This window comes from Pipistrellus kuhlii, unplaced genomic scaffold (genome assembly GCF_014108245.1).
Source record: "Pipistrellus kuhlii isolate mPipKuh1 unplaced genomic scaffold, mPipKuh1.p scaffold_m20_p_2, whole genome shotgun sequence".
In the NCBI taxonomy this organism is placed as follows: domain Eukaryota; kingdom Metazoa; phylum Chordata; class Mammalia; order Chiroptera; family Vespertilionidae; genus Pipistrellus; species Pipistrellus kuhlii.
The window spans coordinates 168,650,173-168,665,939 of record NW_023425515.1 but is presented as its reverse complement, the minus strand read 5'-3'; the positions used below and the strand labels follow the sequence as shown (position 1 = coordinate 168,665,939).

At 45.8% G+C, this 15,767-nt stretch overlaps 1 protein-coding gene across 7 annotated transcripts in view; it reads right to left on the bottom strand.

Annotated features, from left to right (window-relative positions):
• ST3GAL3 (ST3 beta-galactoside alpha-2,3-sialyltransferase 3) overlaps positions 1-15,767 on the bottom strand; it is a 169,386-nt gene that overhangs the window by 87,861 nt on the left and 65,758 nt on the right. For 6 of the 7 annotated variants that reach the window (XM_045584725.1, XM_045584726.1, XM_045584728.1 and 3 more), the window contains one exon: positions 10,441-10,483. In XM_045584725.1, coding sequence (XP_045440681.1) covers positions 10,441-10,483 — 43 coding nt within the window. Of the gene's footprint in view, positions 1-6,046; positions 6,073-10,440; positions 10,484-15,767 lie in introns of those variants that run through there. The other variant, XM_045584727.1, reaches the window with a different exon arrangement.

Sequence of the window (15,767 nt, the reverse complement as noted above, 5' to 3'; positions counted from 1 at the left end):
TCACTCAGCATAATGTTCTCCAATTCCATCCAGGTTGCTGCAAATGATAAGATTTTCTTCTTTTTTATGACAGCATAGTATTCCATTGTGTAGATGTACCATGGTTTTTTGATCCAATCACCTGCTGACGGGCACCTAGGCTGTTTCCAAATTCTGGCTATTGTAGATTGTGCTGCTATGAACATAGGGGTGCATATATCCTTTCTGATTGGTGTTTCTAGTTTCTTGGGATATATTCCTAGGAGTGGGATTACTGGGTCAAATGGGAGTTCCATTTTCAGTTTTTGAGGAAACTCCATACTGTTCTTCACAGCGGTTGCACCAGTCTGCATTCCCACCAGCAGTGCATGAGGGTTCCTTTTTCTCTGCAGCCTCGCCAACACTTGTCGTTTGTTGATTTGTTGATGATAGCCGTTCTGACAGGTGTGAGATGATACCGCATTGTCATTTTGATTTGCATCTCTCGGATAATTAGTGACTTTTTTTCATATGCCTTCCTTCTTTCTTGGCCTTCCTTCTGTTTTCTTTTGAAAATATTCTATTTAGGTCCATAGCCCATTTTTTAATTGGATCATTTATCTTCCTTTTATTAAGTTGTATAGCTGTCTGTAAATGTTGGAAATTAAATCTTTATCAGTGATAACATTTGCAAATATGTTCTCCCATACAGTGGGCTTTCTTATTGTTTTGTTGATGGTTTCTTTTGCTGTAAAAAAGCTTTTTATTTTTATATAGTCCCATTTGCTTACTTTCTCTTCCATTGCCCTAGGGACAGTATCAGTGAAGTTGTTCTTTTTGGCATATGTCTGAGATTTTGCTGCCTGTGGATGCCTCTAGTATTTTTATGGTTTCCCATCTTATGTTTAAGTCCTGTATCCATTTTGGGTTTATTTTTGTGTATGGTGTACCTGGGGGAACTTTCAAACATTAGGTACTTGAGTTGGATTTCTTTTCTTTAAATATATTTTATTGATTTTTTTACAGAGAGGAAGGGAGAAGGATAGAGAGTTAGAAACATTGATGAGAGAGAAACATCCATCAGCTGCTTCCTGCACACCTCCTACTGGGAATGTGCCCGCAGCTAAGGTACATGCCCTTGACAGAAATTGAACCTGGGACCTTTCAGTCCACAGGCCGATGCTCTATCCACTGAGCCAAACAGGTTAGGGCTCGAGTTGGATTTCTCATCAACTAAATCAGAATCTCTGGGTGATGAGGTCCTGTGTAGAGAAACACTATATAGACATACTCCTACGTGTAGGCAGGGGCCTTATCTCAAAGGTGAGTTTATTCTCAGTATCAATCACCTGGGAAAGTGGAGAGTTCCTCAGACGGGAAAGGGAATTTTAAGAGCAGTGGTTCTCAACCGCATATCAGCCTTACCTGGGGAGCTTACAAAACTCAATGCCCAGGCTACACCTCAACCCAAAGACTTTACAATCTCTGGGACAGGGGTGGGGAACCTTTTTTCTGCCAAGGGCCATTTGGATATTTATAACATCATTTGCAGGCCAAACAACATTATCAACTTAAAAATTAGCCTGCTATATTTAGCCAAACATTTCATTAATTCACCCCTAAAGCCGTGGCAGAGCCAAACGAAATGAAATTGCAGCTGTATACGGCCGGCCAGATGTTTCCCACCACTGTTCTCGGTGGAGATGAAGGCATCAATAAATTTATAAGCTTCTCAAGTGATTCCACTATGTAACCTGGGCATGTGCCCTGACCGGGAATCGAACCGACAACTCCCCTGTGTGCAGGCCAACGCTCTAATCACTGAGCAACACCAGCCAGGGCTATTAAGATCTTTTAGAAATAAGAAGGATGAAATTGCCATTTACTGGGGTAGGAAAGATTCTAGGAGGCAGGCAGTGTAAATCCGGAGTTGAATTTTGGACATCAATTTATATAATAGAGGAATATGCAAATTAGCCCCGACGCCATAACATCACCATCGGAGAGCAGAGACCTGAGGCTGCATGGCACCTGGCCAGGGCGAGGGACCTCAGGCTGTGCCCCCTGCCAATGGGGTTTGACAGGGATCTCAGGCCACACCCCTTGCCTGGAAGGGCTTGACTGGGGGGGGGGGGGGGGTTTAGGCCACACCCCATGCCCCACGCCTGGTGCCACTGGAAGATCTTTTTTTTTTTTTTTAATAAATTTTTATTGTTCATATTATTACAAATGTTCCTCCCCCCACATTGCTCTCCTCCACCAGGTTCCCACCCAACCCTCTGCTCTTTCCCCAACCCCCATTGTCCTCATCCATAGGTGCACAGTTTATGTTCAGTCTCTTCCCACATCCCCCACTCCCTTTTTCCCCAAGAATCGTCATTTCACTCCCCTTTCATACCTCTGATTCTATTATATTCAACAGTTAATATTGTTCATCAGATTTTTTTTTAAATTTCCTTGGTTTTTAGATTCACTTGTTGATAGTTACGTATCTGTTGTTCATCATTTTTATCTTTATTTACTTTCTCTTCTGAAAGAACCCCCTTCAGCAATTCATATAATTCTGGTTTGGTGGTGATGAACTCCTTTAGCTTTTTTTTATTAGTGAAGCTCTTTATCTGGCCTTCGATTCTGAGTGATAGCTTTGCTGGATAGATTATCTTTGGCTGTAGGTTCTTACTATTCATCACCTTGAATATTTCTTGCTATTCCCATCTGGCCTGCATGGTTTCTGTTGAGAAATCAGCTGACAATCATATAGGTGCTCCTTTATAGGTAACTACCTGCTTTGCTCTTGCTGCTTTTAATATTCTCTCTTTGTCTTTTGCTCTTGGAATTTTAATTATGGTTTGTCTTGGTGTGGTCCTTTTTGGATTCCTTTTGTTTGGAGTTCTGTGCGCTTCCTGGACTTGTAAGTCTAATTCTTTCACCAGGTGGGGTAAGTTTTCTGTCACTATTTCTTTCAGTATGTTTTCAATATCTTGCTCTCTCTCATCTTCTGGGACCCCCATAATTCTAATGTTGGTTCGCTTGAAGTTGTCCCAGAGGTTTCTTACATTATCTTCAATTTTCTGGATTCTCTTGCCTTCTAGCTTCTGTGGAGGAGTGTCTTCTGGCTCTTTATGTTCCAAATCTTTGACTTGATTCTTGCAATCTTCCATTCTGTTTTTAGGTCTCTGTATAATGTTTTTTTATTTCAGACAATGTATTCTTTATTTCTTGTTGATCCCTTATCATTTCTTGTTGATTCCTTATTAATTCTAGTTGACTCCTTTTCATATCCTCATAGGTCTTATTGATTTTTCTAGGAAATTCTTGAAAAACATTATAAGCGTAGATTTGAACTTTATATCCAGCCGCTTTTTGTCCTCCATTTCTTTCATTTGTGATCTATTTTGTCTCGGCATTTTCGCAGCTTCCCTGATGGGGCGGGGTTTCAGGGTGGAGCCTACAGCTTTGGCTTCCGTCAGCCCCGCCCTATGCAGCTCCTGAGTCTTAGGGTCCTTCAGTACTCATTGCAAGCACCTCTGAGAGAAAGGTGCCCTCGTTTTTCGCCTGCTACCAAACAGTGTAGGCTCTCCCCCAATGAGCTCGGTATTGGGTTCAGTTCAGTTGGAAGTGGAGTTGGAGGTGACATTCAGAGCAGTCTGGAGCCCCTGTCTCCTTCCCGCCAGGGCAATCCCGAAGCACAGCCAACTGTCCCTTCTCTGTGCACAATGTGCGCGCCTCCGGGACCTCCTTTCGCCGCTCCCCTGGGGTTCTGCCTTACAGCCCAGCTCCGTCTGTTTGAGCCTGGGTCCCCGGGGTCTGGCCTAGAACTGGGGTTCAGAGCAGTTGGAGCTTTTATCTCCTTCCTGCTAGGGAACGCCAGCCAGGCACTCAGCCTCCCTCCTCTCTGGCTGTCCTCTCCGCACGCCGCGTCTCCGTACCTTGGGCTTTTACAGCTCCTCCGCGCTTCCTTCTGGTTTTCTCTTTGCTTCTCATTGTAGAATTTCCAGTCAGTTGACTTTCCTGTAGTTCTGGGTAATGTCCATTTTATATTTTAGTTGTATTTTATTGAAATTGTTGTGTGCGGCTGCGGCTAGGTGTTTTCCTGTGCAGCCATCTTGGATTCTCCTCCCACTGGAGGATCTTAAGCCACACCCTCTACCCCAGTGCTGGGACAGGGGCCTCAGGCCATGCCCCCCCCAACCCCAGAGCCAGGCTGGGGGACCTTATGCTGCACCCCCCACCCCTCCCCCGCGGGGCAGGATTTGACAGGGGACCTCAGGCCACAGCCCAGCCACAGCACTGGGTGACCTGAGGATGTGCCCCCCACCTGGAGGGGGCTGACAGGGGTGGGGCCGGCCAGGTCTGGGCCTCCTGCGTTTTCAAAGCACATGCATGCGGTGGGCGGGGACTTGACTCTAGGTCCCACAGTGCTCCCCAGACTCTGACAGGAGGGAGATTTTCATACACACTTTACTCATTTTCTTTCATCTCTGACACTTCTATTATAGAGAAAGGGCAGATAGCAAAATTAAAATGTTTCCTCTAATTCATTCCCTTTCATGTGCACGAATTTCGTGCGCTGGGCCACTAGGGTTAGGTATGAGATGCCTAATACACATCCAAGTGAAGCAAGCAATTGCATAAGTGAGTCTGGAGTGTGGGGAAAGAGGACTGGGCTTGAACTATACATTTGGGAGTCAGCAACCCAGAGATAAAGCCGGGAGACCGAATGAGATCATCTAAGTGGCCGTGTGAGGCATAAGGAACACAGAAAGTACCCAGGAAGGCATTAGCATACAATACCTGCTCAACGAACACTTTCCCCGTGCAGCCGTAGGGAGCTTGGCAGGGAGCTTGGCAGGCTCTTCAGGAAGCAGGAAAGGATGCCTTAGGCCCTGAGGCTTAGGGTAAAACTTGCACTGCTCTACTGCTCTGTACGTAGGCCTTTCACAATTTTGGTTTTTACAAGCTTTTTGGGGGGGAAGGGGGGGTTTAAACGATGTTGTTTTCAGCTTTCAGGTCTTTGTATCTTCACATGTAACTCCCTTATGCAGTGAGTCTGAGCGTTAACTTCCCCAGGTCTGCATCTGCCCACGTGGCGACTGGAAGGCCCCACACTGTCACAGCGGACCAGAGAGCCCTGCCCGCTGAGACAGACGAAACCTCCACTCAGTAAGATCAGCTCCCAGAAGGCTGACATCAGCTCCGGAAACGCACACCCGGACACCAGGGTCTGGCTCCTTCATGGCTCCAGATGGCTCTTCTCTCTGCTGGACTAACGGGCACATTCCTGCCTCATGGGGTCATATTCCTCTTCACAACTGAGACTGAGATACCCTCAGGGTTCCATCTGGAAGGTTCTGCCTCCAGATAATGGCAGGCTAACCCATCTCTTCCTTTGATTTTTTTGCTCAAATGTTACTTTCTCAGTAAGGCTTACCCTGATTACCATTTGCTTCTCCAGCATTCCTTTGTCCTTTGTCATAGCACTTATCATCTTCCATCACAGTGAGAACATTACTTATTTATTACACTTTGTTTATGAACCATCTTATTCCCTGGTATAGCCTCAGAACATGGACGACGGCCTGATGCATGGCAATTGTTCAAGAAATCTGTTGAGCCCTAACTGGTTTGGCTCAGTCGATAGAATGTCAGCCTGAAGACTGAAAAGTCTCAGGTTCGATTCCAGTCAAGGGCACATGACCAGGTTGCGGGCTTGATCCCTAGTGGGGGGTTGAGGGGGGTGCAGGAGGCAGCCAATAAATGATTTTCTCATCATTGATATTTCTCTCTCTCTCTCTTCCTCTCCTTTCCTCTCTGAAATCAATAAAAATATATATTAAAAAAAAGAAAGAAATTTGTTAAATGAATAAGGAAGTGCTCACCTTAATGTTGGGGCAGCAGCCCGTAGCCAGGTCCCTTAACTTTGAACTCTCTCAGAGAACCCAGAGCCTCCCAGGGACCAGGCCTGAACCTCCTGGAGGCATCATCCAACTGGGCTGTCCCTGAGTGCACTGAGCAGCCTGGGTGCCCACCCCCAAGGGGACACAAGATTAATTCTGAGGCGCCTAAAGACCAGCAATACCCAACTCACCAGCCTCGCATCCTGGTTATTCTTGCTCTTTCCTTCACTTATATCCTTGTCAGTTTCTTCATCCTTAAGTCCCTGCTCTCTGCTTCTTCTTTGTGGGCCTCTCTCCCACTTCTCTCCCCCCTGAACCATACTCTGACTTTCCACTGTGTTCTCTGAAGCCTTGGTCTTTTCCATCCTCAGCTTCTTCAGTGAAAGTTCCTCCTGCCTGCTGCTTTCATAGTAACCTTGGTGTCCCTGAAAATACCAGGTTCTCTACTGCCCTGGGCAACGGAGACCGCTCCTTCTACTGTGCCCCCCGCGCCTGAGAAGCCCTTGTGAACTCTTCGTACTCCACTTAGGCTTCCAAGCCAGCCTATTTAAAAACCAAACAAAGACCTGCTCATTGCTCACGGCTGGTGATCAAGAAATATTTACTGAGTAAGTGAGAAAATGAAATCTGGGGAATGGGACAAGAGGCAAGCTGAGGTTCAAGTCTCATTGTGGATCTATATCCTTCCCAGTTTACCAGACACTGAAAAGGGTACAGGACATGTTGAATGTCATCCTTGGGTCAGTGTTTCCCAAAGTGTGATGCGCATACTCCCAAGGGTACGGGAAGAGTTTGGTGGGGGTACGCGTTGCACCGGAGTTTGGTGGGGATATGCACTGCACCGTGCTTAGCTGCGCCTCATTCTACATTCTCATGAGTATGAGGGGTACTCAGCGTTATGAAAATTATAGAAGGGGTACACATATGTCAAGAGTTTGGGAAACACTGTATGATTACTATTATTCCCACTTTATAGTGGGAGACTGAGGCTTAGGAGTTAAACAACTCTCTTAAGATTACAGCTACTAAGATAGGGAATTGGGCTTTAAAAATTCATATCTGACTTCACAGCTCATGTTACTAACCTCCAAAAACCACTGCTCCCAGAACAACAGAGCTTGCAGTTAAAAGGCAAGGTTTGTACAGCTCACTGCACCCAAGTAGCCTGGGTCATTTTCATGGCGCTCACAAGGGATTCTGTCATGCAGATAGGGCATATACCCAGGTTTCGGGTTCAGTCCCTGGTAAGGGTATATATATTGGAGGCAACTGAGAAATGTTTGTCACATCGTCTTTGTCTCTGTCTCTCTCTCTCCTCCCTTCCTCTCTCTCTAAAAAAAAAAAAAAAAGAAAAAAGAAAGAAAAAATAGGATTAAAAATAATAATAAATCCTATTGAGTTAATTCTGATAAGTTCTTTCAAATCTAATATTTTACTTTTATAGTTCCATATTCCATGTATATAGTTTAATCTTGTCTTTTATTTTTTAACTATGATACATACAGTACAATTATAGTAACTATAATTGCTTTATAAACTGTGTCTGGTAACTCCAATGTCATAAGTCTTTGGGAGGCCCTCTGTGCTGTCTGTTATCTTTCATGCTTCTCACTAATGGAGCCCGGTTTCCTTGTGTGCTAGTTATTTTTTACTGTCAGCGTCTCATTTCCTTGAAAAGTTATCAGTGAGAAAGTCATGTCTTTTTCCAGAAAGGTTTTGCGTTTGCTTCTGTCAGGATCTGGAGGCCCTGCCAGTCTGCAACACCTTAAACTTGGAGTTTCATGGATCACATGAGGGATAGAACTCTGGCTGCGAATGCCACGTGTTCCTGTTCTTTTACCTCACTGCCCTGGTCCTCTCGGCGCTCCGGCAATCTTTCCTGCTGTCCTGGCTTGGCGTGCAGGCTTAGTTCTAGTTTATCCTTACGTTGAGTCCTTTGGGATTCCAATTTAATGTGGAATAGACCAAAGATGGACATATGAAATGCAACCGACCTGGAGGCTAGAATGAGAAGGTCTAACATTTTAACCGTGTTTAAATAAAAAAAAAAAAAAGTTGAGAGAGAGTGAGGCAGAGGCAATATTTAAAGAGAAATGGCGGGAAAAATTTTCAGGACAGATGAATTCTTATACCTAAGAAGCTAAATAAACCCAATCAAAATAAATGAAAGCAAATTCTTAGATTTGCACACTTATTCATACTTTATAGAGACCTTTCTTTTATTCTTCATAAAGCCTTAGCACTAGGTATCGTCATTTACTCTCCATAAGGAAAAACTGGGATCAGACATCTAAAATGAATTACCTAAGGGCCTTTAAATTAGCAGCAAGGGCAAAAGTCAGCTCAGTTCTGATCCGAGTTTAAATCTTTTCCTACACATGAGAAACAACACAACACAGCAGAGAAAGAATCTGTAAGGGTACATCTGAATATTGCTAAGGGACTATCCCTCAAAAACAGAACCCGTAACTTGGAAACTTCTGAGAGCACGTAAAAACCTTTCCCACCTATCTGCGCTTTCTTCGCAGACAGCACTGGGCTGAGAAAGCCTTAATTAAGAAAGAGAAGTCTATCTTGGACATTCAATTGTGAGTTAAATCAAACAAAGCCAAAATGACCCAAAGGGTTTATGGAACCAGCCTGATACACAACAGAAAGCTACACACAGCCTGCTGTGCGGACACTTGTGCCCTGCCGTCCTAATCCAACAGTCAGGACGGCAGGGCAAAGTGTCCTCCCAACCCCCTCCTTGCACTCTTGAAGGCAGTTTAAATCCTGTAGTTAATGTATCCTACATAGCACGTCTTTTGTTCATCAGGAGTAATTACTACATCTTCTATTCTGGTGGTATTTCACTGGCTTATTACCTTATTCTTTATTTGTGGGTTTTTTGTGGGGTTTTTTTGCCCAGAGCACTTGTTTAAAGTGAAGACTGACCTAGCTAGTGGCTCAATGGATGGAGCATCAAACCCTGCAGTCCACGATTTCTATTCCAGTCAAGGGCACGTACCTCGGTTGCAGGCTCGATCCATGGTCCTGGTGCAAGAGGCAACCAATCGATGTGTCTCTTTCACATTGATATTTCTTTCTCTCTCTCTCTCTCTCTCTCTCTCTCTCTCTCCCTCTCTCTCTCTCTCTCTCTCTCTGTATCTCCCCCTCCCTCCACTCTTTCTCTAAAAAATGGAAAAATATCCTTGGCTGAGGATTAACCAAAAATTAAAATAATAAAATGAAAAAGGGAAGGCTGGCTTCTAGCATAATCAAGCCCCATCCCCCAGGTGTAGCTGACATCTCTCTGTTAGCTTGGCATAAAGAGCAGGTCATTCTTCCCTCATGGCTGCCTGCGTGACAGATAAGAGCTGGAGCGTTACAGCTGCTGAACTCACAGTACGAGGCACCCGAGCCAAGAAGCCAGATGCCAGGAAAAGAGGGCCAGGTGCCAGACAATTCAGTGGGAAAGCCAAGGAGCCCCAGACTCGATGTGTCATAGCAGGTGTGGTCAAGGCCTCGTGCGAGAGAGGAAAAGGAGACACAGTCTGATCTCCCGTGTCTCGTCTCACACAGGACAGGGGCCACAGGTATACTCAGATGACTAACGACAGAGAAAAGGCACCAGCAGTTTTGCAACCATGTATTGCTCATTAGAGAGGAGAGGTCCTGTGCAGGGCGCAGACACACATAGCAGCGGACAGAGCTGATTTCGAGGCTTCCTGATCTCATCATCCACCTGTCATCCATCCTCGCAGCCAAGTGCACGGTGCTTGCTGAGCATGTAACAAACATACACCAGTACTGGCTAGGCGCTAGGGAGACCAAGAAGGCAAGAACAGGGAAGGATCTGGAAGGATTAGGTACCATTTACGTGAAAGCCACTATGAATCAATTCATTTCAATTAAATCCTCGTATGACAGGAGAAACCAGACTCAGAGCGGTTAAGCGGCTTGTCCCAAATCACAGGGAGAGTAGGTGGCAGCCTGGGATTTGAATGGAGCTTTGCCTGGCTCTGAGCCTGTGCGCTTAATAAAATAATAATCATTACACAGTTAATTAAGTATAATGAGATAATGGGTGACAGAGGTAGGAAATTCACAGGAAGCATGGAGAAAGAGATAATTTTGTATAAAAGGGAGGGAGTCTTTGAGTTTTCCTAGTGGACAAGCAAGGAAGGAAAGTTTCAGGCCCAGGTAATAAACATATGCAGCAGTGTTGGAAAACGGGGGATGGGGGTGGGGGTGGGAAAAGGGGAGTGGGTAATACCTGTGGGAGAACAATAGGAGGAAGACAGAGGCCTGATCTCGGCAGGCTTTGCAGACCAGGCTGCAGGGCATCTTTGAGAGGCTACTGACTCCTGCCGCAATCCAATCCCCCTCCAGCCTGGGAGCAGAAGCCCTTCTGGGGGCCTCTTTGTCCCTCAAACTCCTCTCAGTGGCTGCCTGCACCAGCCAGATCTAAGGCCTCCTGCACACCCACACTCCCACCCTCCCAGGCCCCTGCAGACTCTAACGTACTCTAAAACTCTGCTGACAGACTGAGGACTGAGGCCCCCCGGGAACCCAACACCCACAGGCATTTTCTCCTACTCACAGTTTCGAGTCCAGCTTCAGGAGGAAGCCCAGCCGATCGTACTCTGGAAAAGAAAAGAGAGCAGAAAACGTCACCGAAGGCAAGCCGCTGCCGACACTGGCCGCTGTCCTCCCCCGGACCTACACCTCGGGGACAGACGCCTGCTTCGGGGAACAGATCCACATACACAGCCACAGCTAAACTTCCGTCCCAGAACCCCACTGACCACCTGTTTGGTGAAGGACCACGTTCAAGCCAGGTGTTTCCCAGGACGCCTAGGTGGACCAGTCCACTGCTGGTTTATACTTGCCTTCCTGTTTAAATGTGGGGCTTGAAACTTAAACTAAGAAAACCACAAAACCGGACCCCTGGAAAAGTAAAAGGGTCAGAAATAACCTCTGCTTCCTCTAAGCTCTAAGAACCATTTTTGCGCAATCAGCCACGTTAACTATGGGAAGAAGATATGGCAGCCAAGGGGTCTCAAATCCATGTCAATGATTCTCTTCATGACAATCACAAAGCATTGACAGATCTGCCCTGGCTAGTGTGGCTCAGTTGGCTGGGCGTCGTCCCATGCACTGAAAGGTTGCTGGTTTGATTCCCAGTCAGTCTGGGTTGTGACTTCAATCCCCGATAGGGGGTGTGCAGGAAGCTGCTGATTGGTGTTTCACTCTCACATTGATGTTTCTCTCTCTCCCTCTTCCTTCCTCTCTCTCTAAAAATAAATTTAAAAATCAATAAAAAAGAATTGATATATCTGATCACATAAGAAATAGGAAATCTAAAATAAAATCCAAAAAACAAATTAATGTTTGTAAGAAATGAAAAATTGTCAATACTTTAATTCTTTATATCTTGCCTCATTCTAAAATGAAGTTGAAGTAGCTTTAAAAACAAACTGTATGAAGTACAAGGTTTTAAAAAGAATAAGGGAGCCAAAAAGTAAATAAGCTTAAGAAAAAATAATAAAATGCAGCCAGGACAAAAATACACATACTGGATGTCCTAAGGCCTTTGTGCTTGCCAGAGAAGGATTAAAGATCTGTTCCCCCAGATTTCTCACAGCTAAAACTAAATGCAAAGAATTTATATAAACGCTTTACAGTGTCCACAAATAAACCCGGAGAATCAGTTACTAAGACTTGAAGGAATCCCCCTGTGTCCCCAAAAATATTTGTAGACAGAAAATACAGGAAGTGCCACAGAATTGTTTCTTATAACTTTGTTCAATGATTGTGGTTCAATGATTGATTGGCTTCATCAAAATAAGGGTTCAATGAATGCAGTTCTCAGCTGACCTAGCTTCATATGAACATAAAACAGAACACTCAAGACCAAACAACTACATGGAAAAGACTAGGCAACAAGGCCTTCGAGGAACTCAGACTTCAGCGAACAATGAATGACCAAGTCAGGAAAGTCACACGTACAGGCAGGTCCCTCCCCGAGTCATTCTGCAACCCTGACTAAGGCCACACTTGCGTGCTTTCATTTATTTATTTATTTTTAATATTTTATTGCTTTTGTACAGAGAGGAAGGGAGAGAGATAGAGAGTTAGAAACATCAATGAGAGAGAGTCATGGATGAGCTGCCTCTTGCACACCCCCTACTGGGGATATGCCCGCAACCAAGGTACATGCCCTTGCCCGGAATCGAACCCGGGACCCTTCAGTCCCCAAGCCGACGCTCTATCCACTGAGCCAAACCGGTCTCGGCCACTTGTGTGCTTTCATAAGCAGCTAAGCTGTGGTGAGAGAATAATTCCTCTTCTTACAACTGAAGACACTGACTAGGACACATAACTCAACAGGAGGCCTGCCTCCCCAGAGCACAGGCTTAGGCAAATGAAATCCTTTCCTCAAAATAATCCTGGTTTTGCTCTAAATCAGATAAATGGATTAGAGGCTTAGCTCAATAAGAACCAGAACTCAAATAAGAAAAACAGAAGAAAAAAAAAGGTTTCAATAGAAAAACTAAACCAAAAACAAAATTTACAAAAAGTTAGTTTTCAAAGTTGAATATTCTCAACAATCCTGTTGAATCATTCCATGGAAAAGATAATTTCATTAACTTGCCGAACACCTGTCGCTTTCCCCTAGGAAATCACAACCTTGTGGCAACTGTCCTGCTATTGCTCCTCAGACGGGAGCGTTGACCCCCGTGGGCCCGCCGGATGGAGGATGAATCCACACTTCGGCTGATTCCCTCCGGAGAGCCCAGAGAATGTTTCTCCCTGTTGCAAACTCAAATGCCAGGGGCCAAGGAAGAACATGAGATAAACGAGGAAAGTTAGAGAATGTAATACCATCCTATAGCAGCTCACATTTTTTATTTTGGTTGCATTAAAATAAAATTGTTGAAATGTCTTATTTAAACCACATATTTTCAGTATGGTAATCTTTTTTTTTTAAATATATATTTTATTGATTTTTTACAGAGAGGAAGGGAGAGAGATAGTTAGAAACATCGATGAGAGAGAGTCATCTAACAGCTGCCTCTTGCACACCCCCTACTGGGGATATGCCGGCAACCAATGTACATGCCCCTGACCGGAATCGAACCCGGGACTCTTCAGTCCTCAAGCCGACGCTCTATCCATTGAGCCAAACCGGTTTTGGCTCAGTATGGTAATCTTATCAGTGGTTTACTTTTCCGTGGCATCTTAAGTTGTGTTTTATACACACACACACACACACACACACACACACACATTAATTGCAAAGTGTTCTTAAATGTTTAATATGCATTTCTAAAGAAATTACGTCCCTTCCACGGCTCTCTTAAGAGACACGATGACCAGAAACATTTCATTTACTCTTTAATTAAGAAAAGGTTTATGAGTGGCTCAATGATGATAAGTGGGAACTGACACTGGCTTCAGCCAAGAGGGAAGGGTGTCCATCTGGAGACCACACGCCTTGTCTAAGTGGCAGCTTCGACCCGCTCCAGCTGACAGCGAACTCTGCCAGGCAGCGATACGGGCCCAGCAATGCCACATCTTCTGTTTTTTTCAAAGCCAAGAATCTGGATCTTTCAAGATAAAAATCTCTCCGTTTGTAAATACTGGCAACAGATGCAAGGGGAATTTAAAGATTATAAGGCTGGGAATATGCCCATGGGCAGAACACAGCCAGCAGGCTAACAACTGACAAGGTCTGTCCCAGGGGGCAGCTCGGCGCACGCGGGCTGGAAGCACTTCTTTGTGGCTGCACGCAGCACCTGGTCAGCAAATATTTGTTGACTGTTATCAGGATTATTTGGCCACAATGTTCACAAAGCCAAAGCAAATTAGTCTACCCAGACGCCAAAAAGAAAGTTTCAGCCAAGCCTCTAGAATGGGTGAGTTTCAGACACTACAGTAGGGTGCTAGACTAAGATGCAAATTTTCAAAGGAAATGCCTGAATACTTGCTATTCAATTCCAAAGGCCCTCCCCACATCAGGTGTAAAAGTAACTGGCTGTGAGATGAAGGGAGAAAGGATAATGAAGAGTTTCTTTGGAGAGAGCAGTATTATGAACGCCACCGCTCCTAAGGGGCAGAATGGACAGATGTGACTCAGCCAGGCCCGGTGAGGGAAGCTGAACACAACCACTGAAGAAAGGGGACACAGCGGACGGCTGGCCGCCTGGCTTCGACCTGCCGAGGATGAAGCCCGCGAGACGAGCTGACTGCGGAGGAGGGCCTGCACTGGAACTGGCAGGCACCGCCAGAATTCACTGCAGAAAAGGATGCACGAACGAGCTAGTGGGGTTGTTTGAGGTCCTTTTCAAAAGGTCTGCCCGGTGGGTAGACAGGTCTTCAGCGAGAGTAACGGGGGAAGACATAGGGAGGCCCAGGAGCTGCAGAGGGAGCGAGCGACAAGGCTTCGGTGCGTGCGTTACCCACATCGGGAACTGCAGAGGGGAGGTCCCTGCTTGGAGGGGCGGGGGGGGGGGGGGGGAGAGGGTCCGAAACGCCTACAAGAACACCCCAAGGAAAGCCAGTTCAGAGAATGTCAGCACTAGGCTTGTGTCTTCTCTGCCCTCTTTCCTTTCCCCACCAATTCCAGAGGCCAGGAACAGGAGCCAGCAACGGGGGAGGAGTGGAAGGAGAAACAGGTACACCCCTTTCCTGGGTCAGGCACCACTGGTAACTAAGCCCTAATGCGAGGAGGGGAAGTTATCATAATAAATCGAAAGCTATGACGATTACAGTCGCCTGGTCATTCTAATTTTGGGCTTGGTGACTCCATGTGATGACCATGGGATTCTTCTTATCTCAAAGGTAACAAAAATTCTCTGGACTTCCTACGCTGAAAACAGTTGAAGGGGACCGAGGGAGACAAAGTGAAGCTGTCTGTGCTTTATCCCCTCGAATGCTTCCACGTTCAGCACAGAGGATGATTGAATGGTACATCTATCCAAAGTGCGGGAAGGGCCGGGGCAGAGCGCTCAGGGATGACTAAGAGTGACTGGAATTCTGTTGCCGGGATTGTTCTGTCTGTTCCTTCCTGGTGGTTCTTCCCCCGACTTCCAGTTGTTTCCTCACCCAGATGGCCCGATCAGCCGAGCCCCAAAACTCCAGTTCGGAATTATACATTTCTCAGACTCTGACTCGTGTTCCTCCCCCAGCGGCTAGAATTTCTGCCGAGGCATCATCGCTAACATTGTGCTTGCCGTGTGAAAAGAATGGTGAACACACACCACCTTCTCTGTCCGCCCATCACCAAATGTTTGGGACTTAATGCATTTCTGCCATTAGTTGCTCACGAGTCTGTAGTGTGCATCTCTTGTTTATGTCCTCTTTTACTTATTTTTTTTAATTTCAGAGAGGAAGGGAGCGAGAGAGAAACATCAATGATGAGAGAGAATCACTGATTAGCTGCCTCCTGCACACCCCCTACTGGGGGATCAAGCTCAGAACCAGGCATGTGCCCTTGACTGGAATCGAACCCAGGACCCTTCAGTCCACAGGCTGATGCTCTAGCCACCGAGCCAAACCACCTTGGGCTGTGATTCCCTTTTGATGACTCCAAATTTTCCATGGTGATTCCCTCCCATCGTTTATTAAAGCCTAAAATTTCACTTTCTCCACCGAGACTTTAAATATAAATATTTTTTATTGATTTTATACAGAGAGGAAGGGAGAGAGATAGAGAGCTAGAAACATCGATGAGAGAGAGTCATTGACCAGCTGCCTCTTGCGCACCCCCTACTGAAGATATGCCCACAACCAAGGTACACACTCTTGACGGGAATCGAACCTGGGACCCTTTAGTCCCCAGCCGACACTCTATCCATTGAGCCAAACCGGTCCCGGCTCCACCGAGACTTGGCTCCTGTGTAATCAGCAATTGCCTCATCTTCA